The 21,404-nt window shown below is 42.8% G+C and overlaps 1 protein-coding gene across 2 annotated transcripts in view; it reads right to left on the bottom strand.

The window, feature by feature from the left end:
- BOD1L1 (biorientation of chromosomes in cell division 1 like 1) overlaps positions 1-18,050 on the bottom strand; it is a 49,968-nt gene extending 31,918 nt beyond the window's left edge. Inside the window, exons 1-9 of one of the 2 annotated variants that reach the window (XM_070458112.1) lie at positions 17,673-18,050; positions 12,358-12,482; positions 7,630-7,820; positions 6,564-7,178; positions 5,847-5,996; positions 3,783-3,949; positions 2,578-2,689; positions 1,795-1,933; positions 697-769 (exon numbers count right to left, since the gene is read on the bottom strand). In XM_070458112.1, the coding sequence (XP_070314213.1) occupies positions 697-769; positions 1,795-1,933; positions 2,578-2,689; positions 3,783-3,949; positions 5,847-5,996; positions 6,564-7,178; positions 7,630-7,820; positions 12,358-12,482; positions 17,673-17,909 (1,809 nt within the window). In that variant the 5' untranslated portion in view covers positions 17,910-18,050. The remainder of the gene's footprint in view (positions 1-696; positions 770-1,794; positions 1,934-2,577; positions 2,690-3,782; positions 3,950-5,846; positions 5,997-6,563; positions 7,179-7,629; positions 7,821-12,357; positions 12,483-17,672) is intronic. The other variant, XM_020898113.2, reaches the window with a different exon arrangement.
- Positions 18,051-21,404: the final 3,354 nt, after the last annotated feature.

Genomic DNA, 21,404 nt, shown 5'->3' with positions numbered 1-21,404 from the left:
ATAGAATTATAAATATGGAAGTGTATAGAAAGATAAAAACCAGTGAAAACAAAAGTTTATCACAATAAAACAAAAAGGAGAAGAAATGTACTTACTGAACATTTTGAGGGTATTTTTATCTATATAGTTTTACTATTTAAAATGATCACATCTTAGAAAATAGTCTAAGTGCTCAACTATAAGGAAATGCTTAAATTATGGTATATTCATTCAATGCAAGCTATATAATCATCAGATATAATAATTAGGAAGCTATAGCATGAAATGAGCACGGGAGAATGTTAAAAATACTATGCAAGATTACACTTGCTCTACAAAATTATGAACATATGTGGGCGAAAAATGAAAGAGAATGATAATTTGCTAGCGGAGGGATTTTAGCTTTTTCCTCCTTTTCTTTTTCATTATTATTTCTGGCTATTTTATTATTGTCAATTTAAGAAACAAGAGGTGGGGGAATTGGGGAAAGAAAGAAGAGGAGAAAAGTAGTTATTATCCAGATGAAAGATCACATGAATCAACTTGCCAAAATGAAGAATTTAGGCCATGATAGGATGGGGGTGCTGGAATGCGACGGACTTTTTATTCAAGGTAGAAAAAAAATCAGACTGTATTCTAAGTTTTACTACAAAGAACTGAATGGCTAATATCTAACAGAAGAGCATTTAAAATGGGGTTTTACTAATTAAGACATACCTCACTTGTTTTGAGTGTTTCTCTGGAATCTTCTTCAGATTGCTGTTTCTTTTTAGCATTCTCATCAATGTTCCTAGGTAGGGCAAAACGTGAAGTAAGAACTTTGGACCAAAAAATGTGATTTAAATTTCTCAGCAAGATTTAAAAACAAGCTTAGCTTTTCTTAAAACACTTAACTGGTACCTAGAGACTTCAAATTAAATCCTATTCTTGGTTGACAGTGAAGAGCTAAATCCTGAATGTGAAGTGGACCACGCTTGGTCCTACAGGAAAGTATTCTTGAAACAAAAATTTGTGATTTGTCACTTGAAGATGAAGATGATATGGGCTACAATTTCATTTTGAAAGTCTTATCTTCTGAATAAACAGAATAGTTCTATTTATTCAGATCGAGAAGGCTGAAGTCTGTAAGAAAAATGAGAGCCACCTCCTCTCACTGAGTTCTGCAGATTATTGACTCAGCTAAAATTACTGATTTAGTTACCTTCAAGTCTAAAATAAACTTACAGAACTGCATGTTGCTGGTACAGCAATGCTATATAGCCCATGCTTACACAGCCGCCCTCAGTCTCTTCAGCTTTGTAATTCTTACAGAATTAACCATGATCATGTGGTGCTAAAAACAATGTTTGGCTTGGAACTCTGGTTTATGGGAAGACGCATGAGATGCTACTGGAGTGTATGGAAGGACTAGAGAATGGAGGCAGCCACAGTCAGTAAGAGGTGACTGAATGTCCAGAACAGGAATGGCTCCTGAGTGCTTCCAGAGGGTCTACACACTCTCTGAGACTCTAGGGACAACTGTGTGCTTATGCACATGCATTTCTCTGGGCAAAGAGTCCAATGGTTCCATCAGATTATCAAATAAAGTCTGCCCCCACCCCCACAAAACAAAGAGATTAGTACACACTATTTTGAAATATCACAGATATTAATACAATGAATTAATACTGAAAAGGAAATCCTAAAAGGTATTTCATAAACATGGAATAATATGCACATTCTAGGTCTGGCTCTTTACTGTCATTTTCAATGCCTCTCTTCTGAAAGCATGCCGAAAGAATGTTATAATGGGAATGTGGCCAAATAAATACATACCTGGAATCCTTTTTCCTCCTTTTGCTTAAGGCTACCTTTTTCTCTAAAACTTTCCGCTCTTTAAGGACTTCTTTAATTCGGGGGGCTTTGGGCTCCAAACCTTTTGTTGATGGTTCTTCTAAGTCCACACTGCTTTTGCCTGAGGAAGAAGCAATCAACAAACTATGTTTCAGAACACAGTTTTTATCAGCGCAATCTTTATTCTTCATTAAGATTTTCTAATCACTGTAAAAATGAAAAATGGCTTCAGTATCTCTAAGTTGTATTGGAATAAAAATATTTCATGTAGATGGAGAAGTCTTATATTTTTTAAGTGCTCATATATATACACATGTGTATTTTACATCAAACAAGATCAGTGTCCAGAGGAAGTTCAATTTTGTCCAATGAAATATTCCAGATAAATGTTTGACATTTTAGTTAAAGTATAGATGAATTCCATTAATATCACTGCAAGGCTTGAGGACTCACAAGTTAACAATAAGTTTTCCAGTGATGATTCATTCCATAATCACTGGAAAATAAACTGCTATGACGTGAGTTGTATAATATGGTATGTGATAGAATGTTTAACTTAGATATGAAAATATAATAAACAAGTGACTAAAGACATCAGATTAAAAAGGAAATCTTCCACATCTTAAAATACAGTTTTAAAAATCTACAATACAATTTTTATCACTTTATTTTATAATCATATCTCATAAGCTATCTTAATATCTAGAAGTCAGTGGAGTATGTAAGTGCATGGTTTAAAATATTAAAAGTTAAGATCTCTTATACCTTGACTTTTAGCTTTTGAATACTTTGTCTTTTCTGCTTTCTGTTTTCGTTTTTCTTCAAGTTTTTCTCTATTAATTTGCCTTCTTAAAAGTCTCTCTTCTTTTTCTTTAGCCTAAAACCACAAAATATTCATAATTATGCTGACAGATTCTCAAGTAAGAGCAAAAACCCTGAAAAAAAATATGCTTGCCCTTCAGATGTTCTCACAAATTAATGGGATCTGCAAAAGTGCATACATACCACTATAAACACGTCTATGTGTGTGTGCATGTGTTTCAAAAGAGACAGAAGGTGACATTTTTCCCTTACTAACTTTCAGAATGCCATCAATTTAAAGATATCATTTGGGGAAATGGTGGTTTAATAAACTGTTATTACAATTAACAGGCTAGTTATAAAAATATCTATGAGCATAATTTTCTGATTTTCTCAAAGAAAGCTGAAATGCAGATTCAAGTGACAGGATGGTCCTACAATAAATGTTACTTGCTGGCTATATTCTCAGGACCCAGGGTTTGGATGTGGGACTTCCTGTAGTTGTATTTTAAACCAGGGAGGATCCAGTCATTGTGTTACTCTACCATCTCTTTCCTGCCCAGAACTCAAAGCCTCCAAGTGTCAAACACCCTAAGCACGAGCATAACTCCTGATCAACTAACCTCTTAAGAGAGAACCCACCATTAACATTTTGGTGCACTTCCTTCAAATCATTGTTTATGGAGTAGTATTTCCTCATTCTTTGATGCACAACTTTTCATATTTACATGTTTCTGAAATTGTAAGCCAACTTATTAAAACTGATATATACATACAATGAGGTAGTAATTTCTCTAAAAAGCTGTTAATAATTCAGTGGTACATCTTAGAAGTACTATCAAATGCAGGAAGTATGTGGACGACTGCGCTTCTCTCTTAATAATGTTAACGGCTGATGCTATCTCTCTTTATGGCTGGATCCATACTCAGGTCAAACATTTCCATACTGTGAAACACTGAAGGTGTTAACAGTTTTTCACCAATCATGATGATATGAACAGCTCCATCACACGTTTTTATCTATTCGGCCTAGTTAAATGACAAGGTTCCTGAAGGTGGAACCTATAAGTCACCGTTTCGAATGCTCACCAGTAGCCTGTGAACAGATTAGTCAAGTATGCCAACCTGATTTAATAGGTTAACATAACAAGAGCTCAAACCTGACTTACGATAGACTGCCGCCGCTGTTCCACAGTAAGTTCGTCATCAGAATCACTATAATACTTTGAGTAAAGATATGGTTTGTGAACATAAGCATGCCGCACATTTTTTGCTTTTCCTTCACTGGGATCACTGATTTGAGTTTTTGTTTTGTTTTGCTTGTTCTTCTCTTCATCTGGAAGAAAGCCAGTAGAAAGAAGAGCATTTCTGTCAATCAGCAATTAACATCAATATCAAGTGGCAAAAGCTGCATCAAAGTAGTTTAAGGGTATTTGTAGGTCCAATGGGAGAAATATCAGTATATGAAAATTCAGAAATTTTTAAAGGCTATAATCCATTATCTTTATTTATTTAAACTTTTTTTTTGTTTCTTTCTTTGGCTGTGCCACATGGCATGCAGAATTTCTCAGGGCAGGGATCAAACTCATGCCCCCTGAACTGGAAGCACAGAGTCTTAACCAATGGACCACCAGAAATGTCCTCCTGATTTACATACTGTTTCTTTCTTTCAGCTTCTCACATATCAAAAAGAAAAATTAGACTTTAAGAGTTACTTATGTTTCCTTGACAAATAGTTAATCCTCACTTGTATGTCAACAGACTTGGCATGAATACTTTACCAGTATTAAGTTGAACAAACTCCCTTCAAGCCACACTTTAAACTTGAAATTTTAATGACCATTTATGATCTTTCGCTTATGGAAGAGGCAAGAATCAGTAACTGGACCTACAGCAAGTAGATCCTCTACCCTAGGAAGGAAGAAAAGTTCCCCATGACACAGCAAGAAGCAATGAAGTGGTACTAAGTATTGCTCAGTACTCTCAAAAGAACAATATTCTTACGTTTTGGATCCCATACACAGAAAATCTAGCCCTGTCCAGGAAAAATCTTGAAAAGACCCAATAAAGTATCTAGAAGTAAAATTTCCGTTTGGTCAGAGAAAGTGGAGTGTTCACAGGATAAGAGCATTCTTCCTCCATCAGTACTCAGAAATGACCTCATGAGGATAATTACGAAGAGTAAGAAGTGCTCCCTTGCATTTTGGAGGCTGCTAATCCAGTTTTTGAAATGGATACCAAGAAAATAATGAAAAATGGGAGAGACTGAAAAATATTAATACATCTACAGCATTAAAACTTTCTTTTTTTTTTTTGCCTATGATTTTCTCTACAGATATTCTATCCAAGTATGTGCTAAGTTGCTTCAGGCATGCCCGACTCTGTGCGACCCCCAAGGACTGTAGCCCACCAGGCTCCTCTGTCCACGGGATTCTCCAGGCAAGAATACTGGAGTGGGTTGTCATGCCCTCCTCCAGGGGATCTTCTTGATCCAAGGATTGAACCTGCATCTTGCATCTCCTGCATTGGCAGGTGGGTTCAATCCAAGAGCCAGTGGCAAATTTACTAGATGATATCCGCAGGCAATTGCAAATAACATTCAACATTTTTGACTTTTCAAAAAATCATAAACAATATTTAATCACATGTTAAAGAGAAACATAAGGTATTAGTTAAAGGCCCGGATGTAGGTTGGAAATGGTGCTGTGCTCACTAGCTACGTGACTCCTGGTGACTATGTGATTCCTGGCGACAAACTATATAGCCTATTGCCTCTTCCCTTGGCTGATTTTAATGTGTCCCTCAGTTGTAAGAAACCACAGCCATGAATTTAATAGCTTTCAACAAGTCCTTCTAGTGAATTACCAAACCTGAGGGTGGTCTTGGGGATCTGAATTTGCAATGGGTGCCAGAGTGAGGGCAGTCTTGCTGACTATGCCTCTCCAAACACTACCGAAACATGGCATGTTCAAGCATGATCTCAGCCAACTCTTGTAACAATCCTAGGGAGTGAAGCTAAGAGATGGAGAACCTAGGCTTGTTGAAGTTTAGTAACTTACCAAGCTTGCTCAGATAGACAATCTTGGAGCTGGGACTCAGAAATAAATCTTCCAACTAAAAGTCCCAAGCTCCTGCCACGGCGCCACACTGTCTTTCACGACACAGCCATCTGAATATACAAATACTGCTCAACAGGAAGCTTCACAGAGGCTTTATTAAGTAAAATGTTTTACCATCTGATGTAATCTCTCCTTCTTCCATGCTCTCAGACATCACAATCTCCTCCTCAGTGTCTTCTTCAAAAGATGAAAGGTCACTGGTGTGGACGGAGCTAACTGTGATGTCTGTAAGTCCATCCACATCAGAATCTATCAAAGAGAAATCTACAAGACAATTAAACATAGAAAATAAATCATCTTGTGGGAAGGACAGAAACAGCACCTCCTAAATTACATTAACATTTTTCTGCTTTAACTGCTCAAAGAACTTCAACTTCAGAAATAATCTCTCACCATTAGTAACCAATATCAAATAAGGTAGAGCTGTTTTCAGAAGACAAAAAGGCAAGGTTATCCTATAAAATTAATAAAACTGATGTGAATGATATACAAAAAGCAAATATTAAGTAACTGAAATATTCACTATCTAATATTTTAAAGATTAGCATATACGTCTATTAATTTGCTTGGAATAATGTATGTGAATACATTACGGGTTAAATTATAAGGTTTAGAGTGTCTCTGTTCATTTGCATTGTGAATTGGCACATGAGAATGGAAAGGAAATATACAAATGCTTAATGCTCATCTTTTAGCAAAGAGAATATGAGTTTTCAGGCTTTAAAAACACAAGTAGCAAATATATTTATAAAACTTTGAAGGCAAATTTGATGTGACCCCTGTGGACACTCATCGTTCTTTAAACTGTTGTAGACTTTTCCAAGTTTTTACCTTCTTTTGTTCCTTCGCCGGTTTTAGCTTTACTATTGGTTTTTTCTGAAGGAAGTTTTGAACATTCTACTTCTTTATCCTTTGCTTGTTTTTCATCTTTTACTCTTTGTACATCTTCGCTCCTTTTTGAGTGATCGATTTTCTTTTCAGTCTTTTCCTTCTTCTCTTTCTTTCTTTCTGCCTTTTCATTGCTGTCTGGCTTCTTTTCACCTTTATCTGTTGATTTGCTTTTTTGGTCACCGCTTTCTTGTTGAGCATCCTTATTTAGCAGAACTGAACTAGTACTTTCTCTTGTGTGATTTCTCATTTCTTCAGTTGGACAAGGGGGATCACTAAGTTCTTCAGACCCAGGGGCAGCTTCCTGCCCTTCCCCTGAAGAGTCAGGTGTAGATTTTTCTTTATCAGTTGTGTCCTCTGAAGTCCTCTCTTTCTCAGCACTAGTGTCAGTGCTTGGCTGAGATGGGGGTTTTTTGGACATTCTCTCACTGGTCTTGGCATTCGACGTCTCTGTCGAAGCCCTGGCAGCACTAGCTTCTTGGTTGAGAGAAGTGATGGTTTCCAAGATGGACATGGCATCACTGGCCACGTTCGCACTGGGTCCGGGGGTGGGGACACCTTGGAGGGAAAGACACGTTTTAGAATAAATTTGTGCAGAAGGTAAAGCCCTCTGCAGACTCAAGGCCACCTGTCACTGTCAGTTTTATGTGACGCACACATTTTTAGACTTCAGGTACTAGTGCTAAGACTTAACACACTCTAAATTCTCTACCTCCGTAATACAGAATCTTAGGCACCATGCAAATGTGAGAACAGTCTAGCTCCCAGAAAAAGAATATGTTCTCTAATTATTGTAATTATTGCTTCTACTGAAACACACACACACCCATCCACTACATTATTAAAATGACCATTATTTAAAAAAAAGAAAAGAACTGTTACACCAGATAAAGAATCTGGGTGATAATTAAAATAACTACAATTTCATGAGAATGGCCAAAAAGAGAAATATTTTAAAGAACTAAATACCCCTAACTTGGTAATCAGCGCAAGAAGAAAAGCAAAGCACCTTGTGTGACGGTGGAAGAGTCTGGCTTCTCATCGTCTGGGGCTGCGCTGCCACCCGTGTCCTCCCTATGATTGAGCGTGGCCAGAAACTCATGCACGGCTTTCTCCACCTGAGGTCTGAATGTGTGGTTGATCTTTGGATCCACAACCTGAGAAATAATTCGGTCAATACCAGACTCCAACATTCCTGATCTGAAACACAGGATAATTAACAGAAAAGTGGAAAAATAAATCAGAAATTAATGTAGTATTAAACAAACTCCTTTTAAGTAAAGCTGTATCAATTACATATATGTTCTTTAACTGCCTCCTCTCCATCCTTCTTGGATTACAAGAAGAATACACAACAGAAAATAAGTTTCACACTATAGTGGCATTTAACATAGCATACTGCAAAAAAAAAAAAAAACCTAAAACATGTCACATCTACACTGTGTCACTAGTGGAAATATTAAAGCAGACAAAACAAAAGCAAAACAAAATACCTTTAGAACTAGACGTTATCTAAAGGCCAGGCTTGCAGGTGATGCTTACCTAAATCCTGCCCATGGCAGACAGGAATAAATGACCACTAAAGCTGAATTCTGTGTACAAAATAAATCTATGGATTCTACAACTTAAAAAAAAACAAAACAGAAAGATGTAAGTCTCTTACAAGTATTACTGTGTCCACGAAAACTGAAGAATACACATACAGTGCAATTTCCCCAAACTTACAAAAAAGAAAAAAAAAAAAAAAAGGAAAAACTTTAGAAGAACAAAAACAAAGCTTAAAACTTTTGGCCTTCTCATTATCTTCTTGCTTTAAAGACGAAATGATTTATTCATTCAACAATTACGTTCTAAGTGTCTTATATACAACAGGCACCACACTAGCCCTGAGCCACTGCAAATAAGACCTGGTCTCTATTTGGGTTGGGGAGAGAGACACAAAATACCACATGACAGGCACTAGGACATACAGTACACTATGAGAAAAGAATATTATCATTAGCCATCCCTGAGATGATTTGTGAATGCTTTACAAAGGAGAAGACATTTAACTCGAGTCCTGATTCCAGAAAAGAGAAAGGAAGAAAGTGTTCAAAGAAATATCACACTTAAGAAACAGAGGAGCAAAAGGGCCAACAAAGCCTGAAACATGAAGAAAACCACAGAGGCCTCTGAACAAAATAGGAGGACATGCATTTCTTTGAAGAATCGCACTTCAAGCTTGTTTCTTTCTGACAGAGAAGTGAGGAGTCACAGTTCCCTGGACAGTGTTGGGAGAGCAGGTTCAAGGCCTCCGGCCATCCCTGCACAGGGCTGAGGTGTCTGTCTTTACACCCTGCAGGGCTTTGTCTGAGTGCTGGGCTGCCTAGAGTGGAGGATGAATGCGATTCGCCTTTCCCGAGGCACCACGCAGCCCTGGGATACTACAATTCCATTTATGTGGGCCACAGAGAAAGATGTGACACCACTGCACAAAGTAGGTAACCTGCTTTCTAAAGTTCTAAGATTCTTTAAAAAAAAAGCTAATCCTCCGAACACCGTTACATCTTAGAGGTGTCTTTAAAATGTAGCAGGTGGAAAAGAAGTGAGGGCAAGAAATCTGAAAAATGTTTTAAGGTGCAAACACGAAAAAGGCACAAAATAAAAAATAAAACACACCCTTCAAATGACTGCTTCAGTCTCTTTCCCTGATTGCCTACGTTCTGGGCCCCCGTGTACTTATGTTCTCTCTCACCCAGAGGTCCACTCCGATCTTGAAAACGGAGGCCCGTGCTAACAACCACACTGCTCCTCGTGGGCTCATTTTAGGGACGTGTGGGTGCAGCCGGGGCTGCCTCACCAGAGAAGGGGAGAAGTCATAGCTCCAGGTTCAAGGGCAAAGCCAAAATGCCAGCAGCCGGCACTGTCTTCGTGAAGGCTACTTCCCTGTCTTCCCTTAAAACACTGCACAGTTCAGGTCATCATTTCTGAGCTCCCTTGCATTTTAAGGTTCTGTTGTACAAATGAATGCATAAACAGAATAAAATTTTTTTTATCTATTGAGCTGGCAGATTGGTTACTGAACCATGCAAAATTACAGATATTAAACTATCTTGTCTTATGAAAATGGCAACTGTAAACAGTTCAATCTGAGTCAACTGAGTATTTCTCAAAGTATATGCAAGAAAACTGTCTGAAATTGTGTTTATAGGTGCAAATACATTCCTATACCATTAGTAGTTGTCGTTGGTTAGTCATTAAATTGTGTCTGACTCTGTTGCAATCCCACGAACTGTAGCTGCCAGGCTCCTCTGTCATGAGATTTCCTGGGCAGAATACTGAAGTGGGGTGCCATTTCCTTCTCAAGGGGATCTTCCTGACCCAGGGATCAGACCCACATCTCCTGCACTGGCAGGCAGACCCTTAAACACTGAGAAACGAGGGAGGCCCTACACCATCAGGTAGACACAACTAAAAGTTACTCTTTCTTTAGAGTAACTTAAAAATGTTATTTAAGAGACTTAAAGCAATTTAAATGAGAGAACAGTTCAATTAAAAATAAGTAAAGTAGCTAGAAGAAAATGTACAGATGTCGCAGTAAAAGCAATGCCTCAATTACCCAAGAGATGACAATTCGCCCACTCTAGTCCACAGAGGAGGGCCCCCGTCGCCCACAGGCACACTGCTCTAGCATTAACTGCGGACAGTCACCAGGGCCCCCTACTGCAGTGTCTAGCAATCCCTCACCAAACAAGGTTCTGTGAAAACGTCATTATGTTGGTACAACAATTTTAAGCGCTTCATTTTACATGGGCAAGATTGAGTTTAGCTCTCTTTAAAGAACAGAACAAATGACTGCTTCCTGCCTTTAAAGATTTTGCCTCCTAAGAAGTCAATTTCAAGAAATGTGCCTTCCAGTCAGTCTCTTAACATATGAAGAAAAAGACAAAGAGAATCTAAGACCATTCCCTTCCCAAACATGCTTTTAAAACAATGTTATTTTTTGTGGAAAGGGAGGCAGCTATGCACACTGTTGTGGGCTGGTGCTCTGAAAGCGTGGATAGTGTTTGTAAGCCTCCGCCCCCCTCCCCCCCCCCTCCAGCCTACCCCTGGCCCCCGACCGACCCCTGGCCCCCGACCGACCCCTAGCCTCCGACTTGACCCCTGGCGCCCTACCCCCTTCTCTGGTTACTGTTCTCTTGAAGGCCTGCTGCCCAACCGGAAAGGCCTTGACTTCTCCCCAGAAGCAATCAGATGCAGCCCTCTAATGGCATCTTGTGATCTCACCTGGACTCTTTCACAGGTTCCTGAATATCTTTTAAAATGTAGACAACAAACCTACTGTCAAATTTCCCTCTTCTCTTCTCTTATTTACTAGGGCACGCAGTCTGAGCCCCAGGCTCCTGGTTTCTAGGATTACCTGTGGCTAAATGGGTCTTTGAATCAGAGTGTAAAGTTTTACTTGTGGGGCTTCCTGTGGGTGAACTATCAAGGGAGCAACACAGTAGGCAGATCTCCAAGGTCCCCGAGGGACAAGAGAGACTGAGGGGCGACAGCTATAAACTGTGCTTCCTGGGGGCTCAGAGGGTAAAGATCCGCCTGCAACGCAGGAGACCTGGGTTTGATCCCTGGGTGGGGAAGATCCCCTGGAGGAGGGCATGGCAACCCCCCCCAGTATTCTCGCCTAGAGAATCCCCACAGACAGAGGAGCCTGGTGGGCTCTAATCCATGAGGTTGCAAAGAGTCAGACACGACTGAGCGACTAAGCACACAGCTATAAATCAGATTTGTTTAGCTGTTTAAAAAGCCACATTTCGTCCCAGTAGGTGAACTTGAACATAAATATTTGTCAAGGCAGGAAGACTAAAGCACTTTTAAAATAATGCAGTCAGCTTTTCTGGGGTGTGAGGCAGGGAGACACGGTTCAAGTCTTCTTACCTTGGTGAATACTTATATTCATGAACAATATTGTAAATCTGCTCTTTGGGGCAACAAATATGATCTTTTTAGGTCCATCTAAACATTGCAGCTTTTCTCGCTCTCTTTGTGTTTGCCAAGAAACAGACTCTAACAAGTCCAAATGTACCACCACTCCCTTTTTGGTTATATTATCACTAAAACCCACAAGCAAAATCAAGGAAAATTAAAAAAAAAAACAACCCACAAACCAGGAAAGTCCCTGGTGGTCCAGTGGTTAGGACTCAGCATTTTCACTGCCAGGGCCAGGTTCAATTGCTGATAGGGGAACTAAGATCTTACAAGCCACACTTGGCCAGAAAAAAAAAAAGCAAGCAGTTATATTAGAACATAGAAGACACTGTCTCAAATCAGGAGAAAATGTTTCAATTTCAGTCATCTTTAATGTCGTTATTTGTAAACCAGGAATAATAAAGCCTGGTTTCAGGGTCAAAAAAGTAAGTGTGAACATAACTGCATAGGACACACTGGCCAATCTGGCATTTGCCATCTATTCACATCACATCACATCTAGAGGGCTTTTTTCCTGAAGTCACATAGTCACTCCTTCAATATTTCCAAAGGTCTATAGGAACAATCAGACTGCCAAATTTATGAGGGAAATGTGAAGAGATTTAGAGTCTACTCTACAATCACACTGTATCATTGTAAGAAGTCGCCACACCAGACCTGACAAAATCATCACAAGGTGAACAAACTTCCACAAATGTCTGGCTTTCAGGCAAGGCACATTGTGACATTCTTAAGCCTTCCTAGGAACTTTTGCAAGTCTGAAACTTACTTGAGCACTTGTTGACGAATATTGTTTCTAAGCTGGTTCTTGTTGAGGTGGGGACTCCATGTATGAGTTGCCAAGTGGTTTGCAACAAAGTTGTCAACACGCTGTCTCAGATTCTGATAGGCAGGCTAGAGAGAAAGAAAAAGATATCAGTGTTAAACACCGCACTGTTACATAACATCAACACTAATATCTGTAAGTCCGGGGAATCTGAGTATCTTTAGCAGTGTTAACATTTCTTACAGCATCCATTTGGCAACAAAGTTTCAGGGTTTGACAACAGTATATTATCCTCCTGCTTCAGGATAATGCAAGACTCATTCAAATACCATTTATCTAAAACAAAATGTTTGTAGATGAATACAAAGACAAATATACATTTGTGGACAAGGGACTAGCAGATAAGACACCAAGACGTGTGACTGTGAGATGATTCGGAGCCAAGAAACGGAGAAGAGCAGACAGGAAGTGAGCCTTCACTGAGAACAGGGCATCCCAGCTGGACCTTCCAAGCTCCACAGCAGAGCTGGGAGTGGGAAAGGCAGGCCGCACAGGCACACCCAGCAATGCACGAGCAGGTGGATGACAAGACATGGAGTCAGGAGCATTGGGGAGCCCCCACACCACTAAATCCAATTTTGTTAGAGGATAGAAAACAAAAACAGAGAAATGAGATTGGAAACATAACTTGGAACCAGGGTTTGGAAGAATTTGAGGACCATATACGAAGCCTGGAATTATTGGGAGAGAGAATGGGAACCCACAGCACATATGAGCAGCGTGATATGTGATAGCTGACCTGATATTCCTACGCTGAGAGAGTAAACAGACTAAAAATATTCGCAGGAAAGCATGCAATAAGTAAAAGAATGGAAATCTGTACTGGAGTGGCAAAAATGGGCTGAAAGGCATGGATCCAAGAGAAATTATGAAGGGACAACCGCTGGAACTAGGTGTTACATTAGATATAAGGCACTGGTTCCTAACTGGAAGCAATTTTGCATCCCCCGACTCCACCCCCACCCAGGTGACCTCTGGCAATGCCTGGAGACATCTCTGATGGTCACTGCTGAGGGGAGTTGCTAGTGGCATACTAGCGGGCACAGGCCAGTCCCCCCCTACAAAGGACTATCCAGCCCAAAATATCAGCTGTGCTAAAGCTGAGCACTACTGATACGCAGGAAGCAGGAGAGAGGACACACGTTAACAGGCCATTTCTACACTGCCTGGAAGGGCTGTCTGACTGCATGCTTCCTTCCTACAAGCTGTCCCCGCCACGCATGCTCTTTACATCTTTTATGTGACTTTTTTTTTAAATGTGACTTTTAATGTAGATTGAGCATTCCCGAATGATTTTAAGCAAAACTGTACAACCTCCGTTTCTGCTGTTTGCTCCCTTACCCTTCAAAGTTTATGCTCCAGTCCTGAGTTCTCATGATTTTACTCGTGTACATCTACCACTCCTTCTCCCTGCCCAGCTGGCAAACTTCTCACCTTCAGAGCTTACCTAACCCGTGAAGTCATCCCGACACCCCAGGCAGGCGGCCATGGCCCTTCTCCCACGTACCAACTGTCTCTGATACACACTATCATTCAAGTAATTCTTGTGTTGCATTCTATTTCAGGGAGTGGGGGTGCAATATTTATCTCTTTACTGAAGTGTAAGCCTTCTCCTCTCACTCTTTTAAACTTTGTTTCCACACACCTTTTCACACTGCTGGGCAAATAAGCAACTAAAAAGTAGTTATCAGATGAGATGACTGGGTTGTGGAGATGAGAAAGATTTTCTTCCTCTCTGACACCCCTCCACCCCTTCCAGTTACCAGAATTTCGCTAATACCTATATTCTATCCTCTATTCTATACCTATATTTAATTGGGAAAGATTGAAGGCAAAGGGAGAAGGGGGTGGCAGAGGATGAGATGGTTAGATAGCATCACTGACTCAATGGACATGAATTTGAGCAAACTCTGGGAGATAGCAGAGAACAGGGAAGCCTGGCGTGCTGCAATCCATGGGGTTGCAAAGAGTTGGACACGACTTAGTGAATGAACAACAAATATTACATCCGACCAAAACTAGTCTTGTGATTATTTCTCATGCTCCTCTCCATTTATCCAAAATTCATGTGAATGAGAATTAATTTTCTCCCTGATGATTCTAAAACAATTATTCTTCCCAATATTTCCAAACCTCAGAAACACCAGGCTCAACTGTCACAATGTATTTAGCACTCTCCTTGCCCATAAAACAACCTTCAATGTGAACTACTAAAGTTAAATCTCTTGGTTTCTAAGTTCTTGTTTAGGTAAAAAAGCCTAGTGACTACAATAATATTTGGGCCTCCATTACTCTTCTGGGAAGAGCTATCTCTTTTTCCAGTGCTCCTGGCCAAAAGCCTTCACATCACAGAGGCTCCTCCTCCTCCTCCACGCCTCACCGGAACCAGCAGCAAATCCCCCTGCATTAGCCCCAGAACACAGCTGGAGCCCGAACCCCTCCCGCCCCTCCACCGCTACCACTCCTGCCCGGAGCATCCTCGCCGCCTGCCCAGGTTACAGCTCCGGAACGGCCCGCGTTGAGTCTACTCCTGCTGTCTCAAGTCCGTTTTCCACGGAGCAGCTAGTGTCGATCTTCTAAAGTTGGGGGACCACGCCGTTACTGTCCAAACCACATCACGACTAAAGTAAAGGGGGTACTGTAGATGACTCCATGAGGTCAAGCCATCAAAGATGGAAGTCAGATCACGTCCCTCTTCTGCTCTAACACCTGCCAGTGGCTTCTCAGCTCCAGTGAGCGCCAAACTTACCAGGGCTTGGGCAGCTCTCTAAAGCGAGGGTGGCAGGGGGCCCCTACCTCAGCTCCGAGCCCTTTCTCCCTCAGCAGGCTCTGCCTCAGGCCTTCCGCACTTGCTGGGCTCCCCACTTGGCATGCTCAGCGCCCCACCGCTGGACAGCTCCTTCAGCGATGGCTCAAGTGTCATTTCGTTGGATATTCCCTGGAGAACTTATGCAAAACACACCACCAACCCTTTCCACCCTCATCCTGCTTCCTCTCTCCCACAGAACCTCTCACGAGTGAGATACTTTCTCTGATGGGCCTCAAGTTCAAATCAGCAGGAACTTTCTGTTCACTGCTATGTCCCTGGTACCTAAAACAATGCCTGGTGTATAATAAGTATTTCTTGGGTGAATCAGCTTACATTATTTGTCTCTGATTTTTCTTTTAAATCTGAAAAGAAACAGACAATAATTATGGTGACCAGGAGCCACTTCCAGCTGAGAAAGTATCCAGAAACTGGCCTCTATGACCTGGAGTGAAAGGGGCCATATTCACTTGGTCAGGGAGCGCCCTGCCGAGTCCCGAGACGTGGGCCTGTCTTGATTCTTCCTCCTCACTTGCTACTCAGTGCACAGGGGTTGGAATGGTTTTGAAACCTGGCTCCTGGGATCTGGAGGCCAGAGCAGAGGAGCCCCAGCATGAGCTGGATCTTGGGCTGCATGTTAATGTCAACATGTGCACTTGTCCTAGGTATCGTTTAGATTGTCAAACCAATTGTGCTTCCTTCTTTCCCCCCAAGAAATGTTTTAGGACTCTACTTTGAGAGGCACTGGAAGGAATATTACAGGCACAACAACAATATTCACAGGGAATGTGGATGCAGAAAAAGTTGAGCCTTAAATACTGTAGCTCCCCACCCCCTAACTGCTGGTGTATTTGAATTTTCAATCTGCATACACAATGATGACACACGGATTTGTATGTTTCTACGGGCAGCAAAGTGAAATCTCTACTTGCCAAATTAAAAAAAAAAAAAAAGCAGCTTTACTTATTGACAGTTGGGTAACATTTACTTCCCCATGTCCTATAAAAAAAAAAAAAGGATGGAAGGAAGGGAGAGGGAGGAAGAAAGCCAACTGGCATCATTTTCAAACAGGCAGTTGTGCATATTCCCTAAAATAAAGTGAGAAAACCACATACTATCTACATAGATAAATATCCTCAAGAAAATTGAATTTCATGTGGTCCAGAAACTCCAACACCCCCAAAAGACCTATTTCTGGTCTACAAGGTAGGCCAGAGTTCTTAAAAGGGAAGATGTCCCCAGACTGTCAGAAAGGTTTCCCTAGAGGCAATAAGGGAATGGTGTGTGCTTCACCTCAAAGCCCTTTCCTCAAACAAACACGCTTCTTTAGAAGAGCTGAACATGCTATGTGAAAACCCTGACCCCATCGAAACTCTGAACCAATGAGCCAAACCAGATCTAAGTTAAAAAAAAAAAAATTTTCCCCCAACTGGTTCCAACCAAAGCTTCCTGCTTCCAACCAAAGCTTCCTGCTTCACTTGCTTCTAGACCTACTGGGTTTCCATCCATCTACTAAATGCACCTTCCCGTTTTCTCTACTCAGCCTTTGCAGAACCACCCAAGATGACCCTCTCCTGCTAATCCCCCTTTCACTTTGACACTTGGTACAAACTCCCTTTCCCTTCCCAGCCCCGCTATTTTTATACAGGGAACCTTTCCCCTATACCCGTTCCTCTTCCCAACTCACTCTCCTGTCCAGTCCTTCTTCCACTTCAGCATCTGCCGTCACCTCTCCTCCGTCCTTTCCTCCGTTCCCTCTACCCCTCCCCTCTGACCCCTCCTCCCTTCTCACTTTAGAGACAAGACTTGGCCTGAGAGATTAAATCAGAGTCCCCGGGGGGAAACAAAAGCCCCCCCGCCCCGCACCCCACCTTTCCATCGACCAGCTCTGCGCCCCTCACCAAGTCCGGCAAAACAACAATGCAAGCAATTCGATTCATTACCACTTAGCGCTTTCTCCAAAGGACAAAGACCCGACCCTTACCAGCAATCTACAAGAAAGGAGGCAAAAAATAACTTGGGACGCAAAGTAACCCGGGGGTGGGGGGCGGTGAGTGGAAATCAGAGATGAAAGCGCCGTTAGCAGACGAGTCTCCAAAAGAACACTAACTCGGTGTAGCTCACCCCTATATTCCCAGCACCTAAGCAGTGCCTAGCACGTAGGAGATGCTTAACGCTAGTCTGTTAAAGCAACGAAAGGCTGAGCGAATGAATGAACACAGCGAGCCCCACAGCGCCGGGCACGAATCGGCCCCTCAGAGAGGAAGCGGCTGCGCAGGGAACTCCGGTGTGGGCAGGCGGCGCGCTCCAGAGCGGCCCCGGGGCTGGGGACGCCGAGGCAGCCGCCGGCCCACCGACCGATGGCGGGCCACCGACGGCCTGCCCGGCAAAGTGGCGGCCCGTGGGGTCGTCCTCGGTGCCCGCGCGCCCGCAGCTCCCGCGCGCCCCGCACCTTGGTGTCCACGTCGGCCAGGCAGTCCCGGCGGAACTGGTCGAAGAGCCCTTGGCTCTTGAGGTGGTTCACGATCATGGCCACGAGCTGCGGGTCCCCGGCGCCGGCGCCCGCACCCCCGGCCCCGCCCGCGCCCGAGCCAGCCCCGGGGCCGGGAGGCGGCGGCGGCGGCTGCGGCTGCGGCGGGGGAGGCGGCGGCGCGGGAGGAGGTGGCTGCGGCTGCGGGTTGGTGGCCATGGCGGCCTGGGCCCGGGGAGGAGCACAGTGAGCCCCGGACGGGCGGCGCTCCTGGGAGGCGGCGGCTGCAGCGGTCCCGCCGCCTGAGGGAAGCCAACGGGATGTTGTTACGGAACCAGCGGATCCAGAGCGACCCCGGAAGTGAAAGGGAACTACGGGGGAACGGGGGGGGGGGGTGGTGCGGGGGAGGAAGGAGGAAGGAGAAAAAAAAGCGGTGACAAAGGCAACAGAGGTGCGTCTACGGCGGCCGCGAGGGGCCAGTTCCGGTTTTCGCGGAGCACGGGCGCCCTCGCGAGGCTGGGCTAGGTGGGAGGCGGCGGCCTGAAACCCGGCTGCGCCGGCAGCGAGCGGCGGGCGGTCATCGGGGGCCTGGGTTTGGAGTCCTGGGCGGTCGGGCGTTCGACTGGCGCAACACCCCGGGGCCCGAGGGCCGGCTGAGCTGGGGCACGCGAGGCTGGGCCGGCCGGGGCCGGGGAGCGAAACGTAGCCCGGGTTCGAGCCGCGATGGCGTTTAGGCCTGATGCTCTTGTTCCTGTTTCCCAGAGCGGTTGAGATCCGTAGACATTCCCGTGCAAACGCGTTGGTAGAACTGCTTACTCTTAACTCTCCCAGACTTCCTCGTTCTCAGTCTGATCTCTCTGCTGCCCGCCCCATCCCTTTTTTCCCTGGAGCATCCTCCGTTGCGTCTGTGGCCAGGAATCCGATCCCTCCAGCGCCTCCTTGCTACGCGGGAAGACAGGACTCCCCACCCCGCCCCGGCTTTCAGCTTTCAGGGTGTTGCTTTTGATTAGTTTGATCATTTGGTAATGCTTATAAAACACGCTCGCTAGGTGCTAGGCGTGGCATTTAGTTTAGATGCATGAATTCTACTAGTGTTCGGAACAGCGCTAAACTAGCTCTCAGTTCAGTTCATTTGCTCAGTCGTGTCCAACTCTTTGCGACCCCATGAAGGGCAGCAAGCCAGGCCTCCCTGTCTATCACCAACTCCTGGAGTTTACGCAAACTCATATCCATCAAGTCGGTGATACTGTCCAACCATCTCATCCACTGTCGTCCCCTTCTCCTCCCGCCTTCAATCTTTCCCAGCATCAGGGTCTTTTCAAATGAGTCATTTCTTCTCATCAAAGTGAAAGTGAAGTCGCTCAGTCATGTCCGATTCTTTGCGACCCCCATGGACTGTAGCCTACCACGCTCCTCTGTCCATGGGATTTTCCAGGCAAGAGTACTGGAGTGGGTTGCCATTTCCTTCTCATCAGGTGGCCAAAGTATTGAAGTTGCAGCTTCAGCATCAGTCCTTCCAATGAACACCCAGAACTGATCTTTAGGATAGACTGGTTGCATCTCCTTGCAGTCCAAGGGACTCTCAAGAGTCTTCTCCAACACCACAGTTCAAAAGCATCAATTCTTCAGTGCTCAGCTTTCTTTATAGTCCAACTCACATCCATATATGACTACTGGAAAAACCATAGCCTCAATGGACCTTTGTTGACAAAGTAATGTCTCTGCTTTTTAATATGCTGTCTATGTTGGTCATAACTTTTCTTCCAAGGAGTAAGTGTCTTAACAATTTAATGGCTGCAGACACCATTTGCAGTGATTTTGGAGACCCCCAAAGTAAACTAGCTCTAAACTAGCACTAAACTACTATCATTCATTTGCACATCAGGAAACAGATCCAAGAAAGATTAATAGTCCAAGGTTACATAGCAAACCAACTGATTCTGGACTGAGTCTTTTCATCTTTAAAATAATTATTAGTATATGATCGATGGCAGAAGGAGAAGGGGACGACAGAGGATGAGATGGTTGGATGGCATCACCGACTCCATGGACATGGATTTGGATGAACTCCGGGAGCTGGTGATGCACAGGGAGGCCTGGCGTGCTGTGGTTCATGGGGTCGCAAAGAGTCAGACACGACTGAGCGACTGAACTGAAAGCAAAGTAAATATTGCACATGTTTATAATTAGTTGATAAAATGTTTAGGTTATGGGAAAGTACATCTTTTGGTGAAATGGATATTGTTGCTTTTTAAAACCCATAAATCTGTGGATGAATATGTCTTACTGCTAGAATGGGAAGGACTGAGCAAAAGTTTTCTTCATGTTTCTAGTTTCTGTAGCTGTGTGACCTGAGAAATTGAGTTCATATAAACATGTAATGTACCTGGAAACAAAGTTTTATTACAGCGATATCACTCAGTTCTTGATCTCAAAAAATTAGATTTGATGATCTTTGTGAGATTTTTCAGTTATGCTCCTTTTCAGTTTTACTGAAAGTCAAGACTTGAAAACCACCCAACTTGCCAAAGGGTTTACCTAGTCCTTATTTTTCCATTTTTTAAGTTTCTGGAAAATATACCAGATAGGGTTTATCAAGACATCAAATGACTGGAGCAAGCAGTTAAAAAAGAAAAACAAAAAATGACATGAAGTGACTATGAATTGGACATTTTCAAAAAATGAGATGTATGTGCCTTGTTTAACCTGATAATACTCAAACTGGGAAATATCTAAACATGGCTCATTTGCATAAGTAGTTCTGGATAAAATGCTTTTTTTTTTTTTTTTGGTTACAGGTGGTTCAGTTTTGTTTTTGTCAGAACTTTGCAGCTAATGAAACAGCTCATTAAAGTTGAAACTGTCAAATACAGGAAATATTTGTTATTATAACCTAATTAACAGCCATTTTCATCATCAGACTACCCAGGTCAGCCCCCTTGGATTTACTTTCTGTCAGAAACAGTTTGGCTTCATTGTTTCAATTCAAATGAAGGTCATTTTGAGGAGTATAATGAAGACTTGTTGTTTGTCTGACTCTTGTAACCCCATGGACTGTAGCCAGCCAGTCTCCTGTGTCCATGGGATTCTCCATGCAAGAATACTGGAGTGGGTTGCCATTCTCTTTTCCAGATCTCCCTGACCCAGGGATCAAACCTGTATCTCCTGCTTAGCAGGCAGATTCTTTACCCCTGAGCTACCAGGGAAGCCCATACAGTGTATAGAAAATCCTAAATATTCTAAAACATAATAAAGTGAGAATTAACTATAGTTTAAATAGATAATTTACACTTGATATTATAAAATGTATGTTAGCTATCTCATTGAATAACTCACACATACTGGATACAGTGTAACTTTGAACAATTTTTTTAGCCTTGGAAAACATTCTAGTTACATTGGAAAGAATCAGGGTCACTGACTGTACTGCTTTAGCTGTTCCAGCCTGATCTTGTTTCCACTTGAAGACAGGTCCTATGGATGGATACTGTGAATACATGAGGTGGAAATGGGGTGACATGTAACTCTTAAAAAAAAAAAAAAGCTGTTTTAAGTGATCATCATTTCTTACCAATGGCCTTGTTTTGTTCTCTACTCTTACAATTTCTTTAGAAACAGTAATATAATTTTTGATAATAGTGGGGGTATATGACCTCTTGGCGAGGTCTTCAGAATAATCTGCCATTGCTCTCCTACCCCACTGTTTGTATGTCT

This window comes from Odocoileus virginianus, chromosome 29 (genome assembly GCF_023699985.2).
Source record: "Odocoileus virginianus isolate 20LAN1187 ecotype Illinois chromosome 29, Ovbor_1.2, whole genome shotgun sequence".
Classification (NCBI taxonomy): domain Eukaryota; kingdom Metazoa; phylum Chordata; class Mammalia; order Artiodactyla; family Cervidae; genus Odocoileus; species Odocoileus virginianus.
The sequence above is the reverse complement of the archived record's forward strand: the minus strand, read 5'-3'. Positions and strand labels throughout refer to the sequence as shown.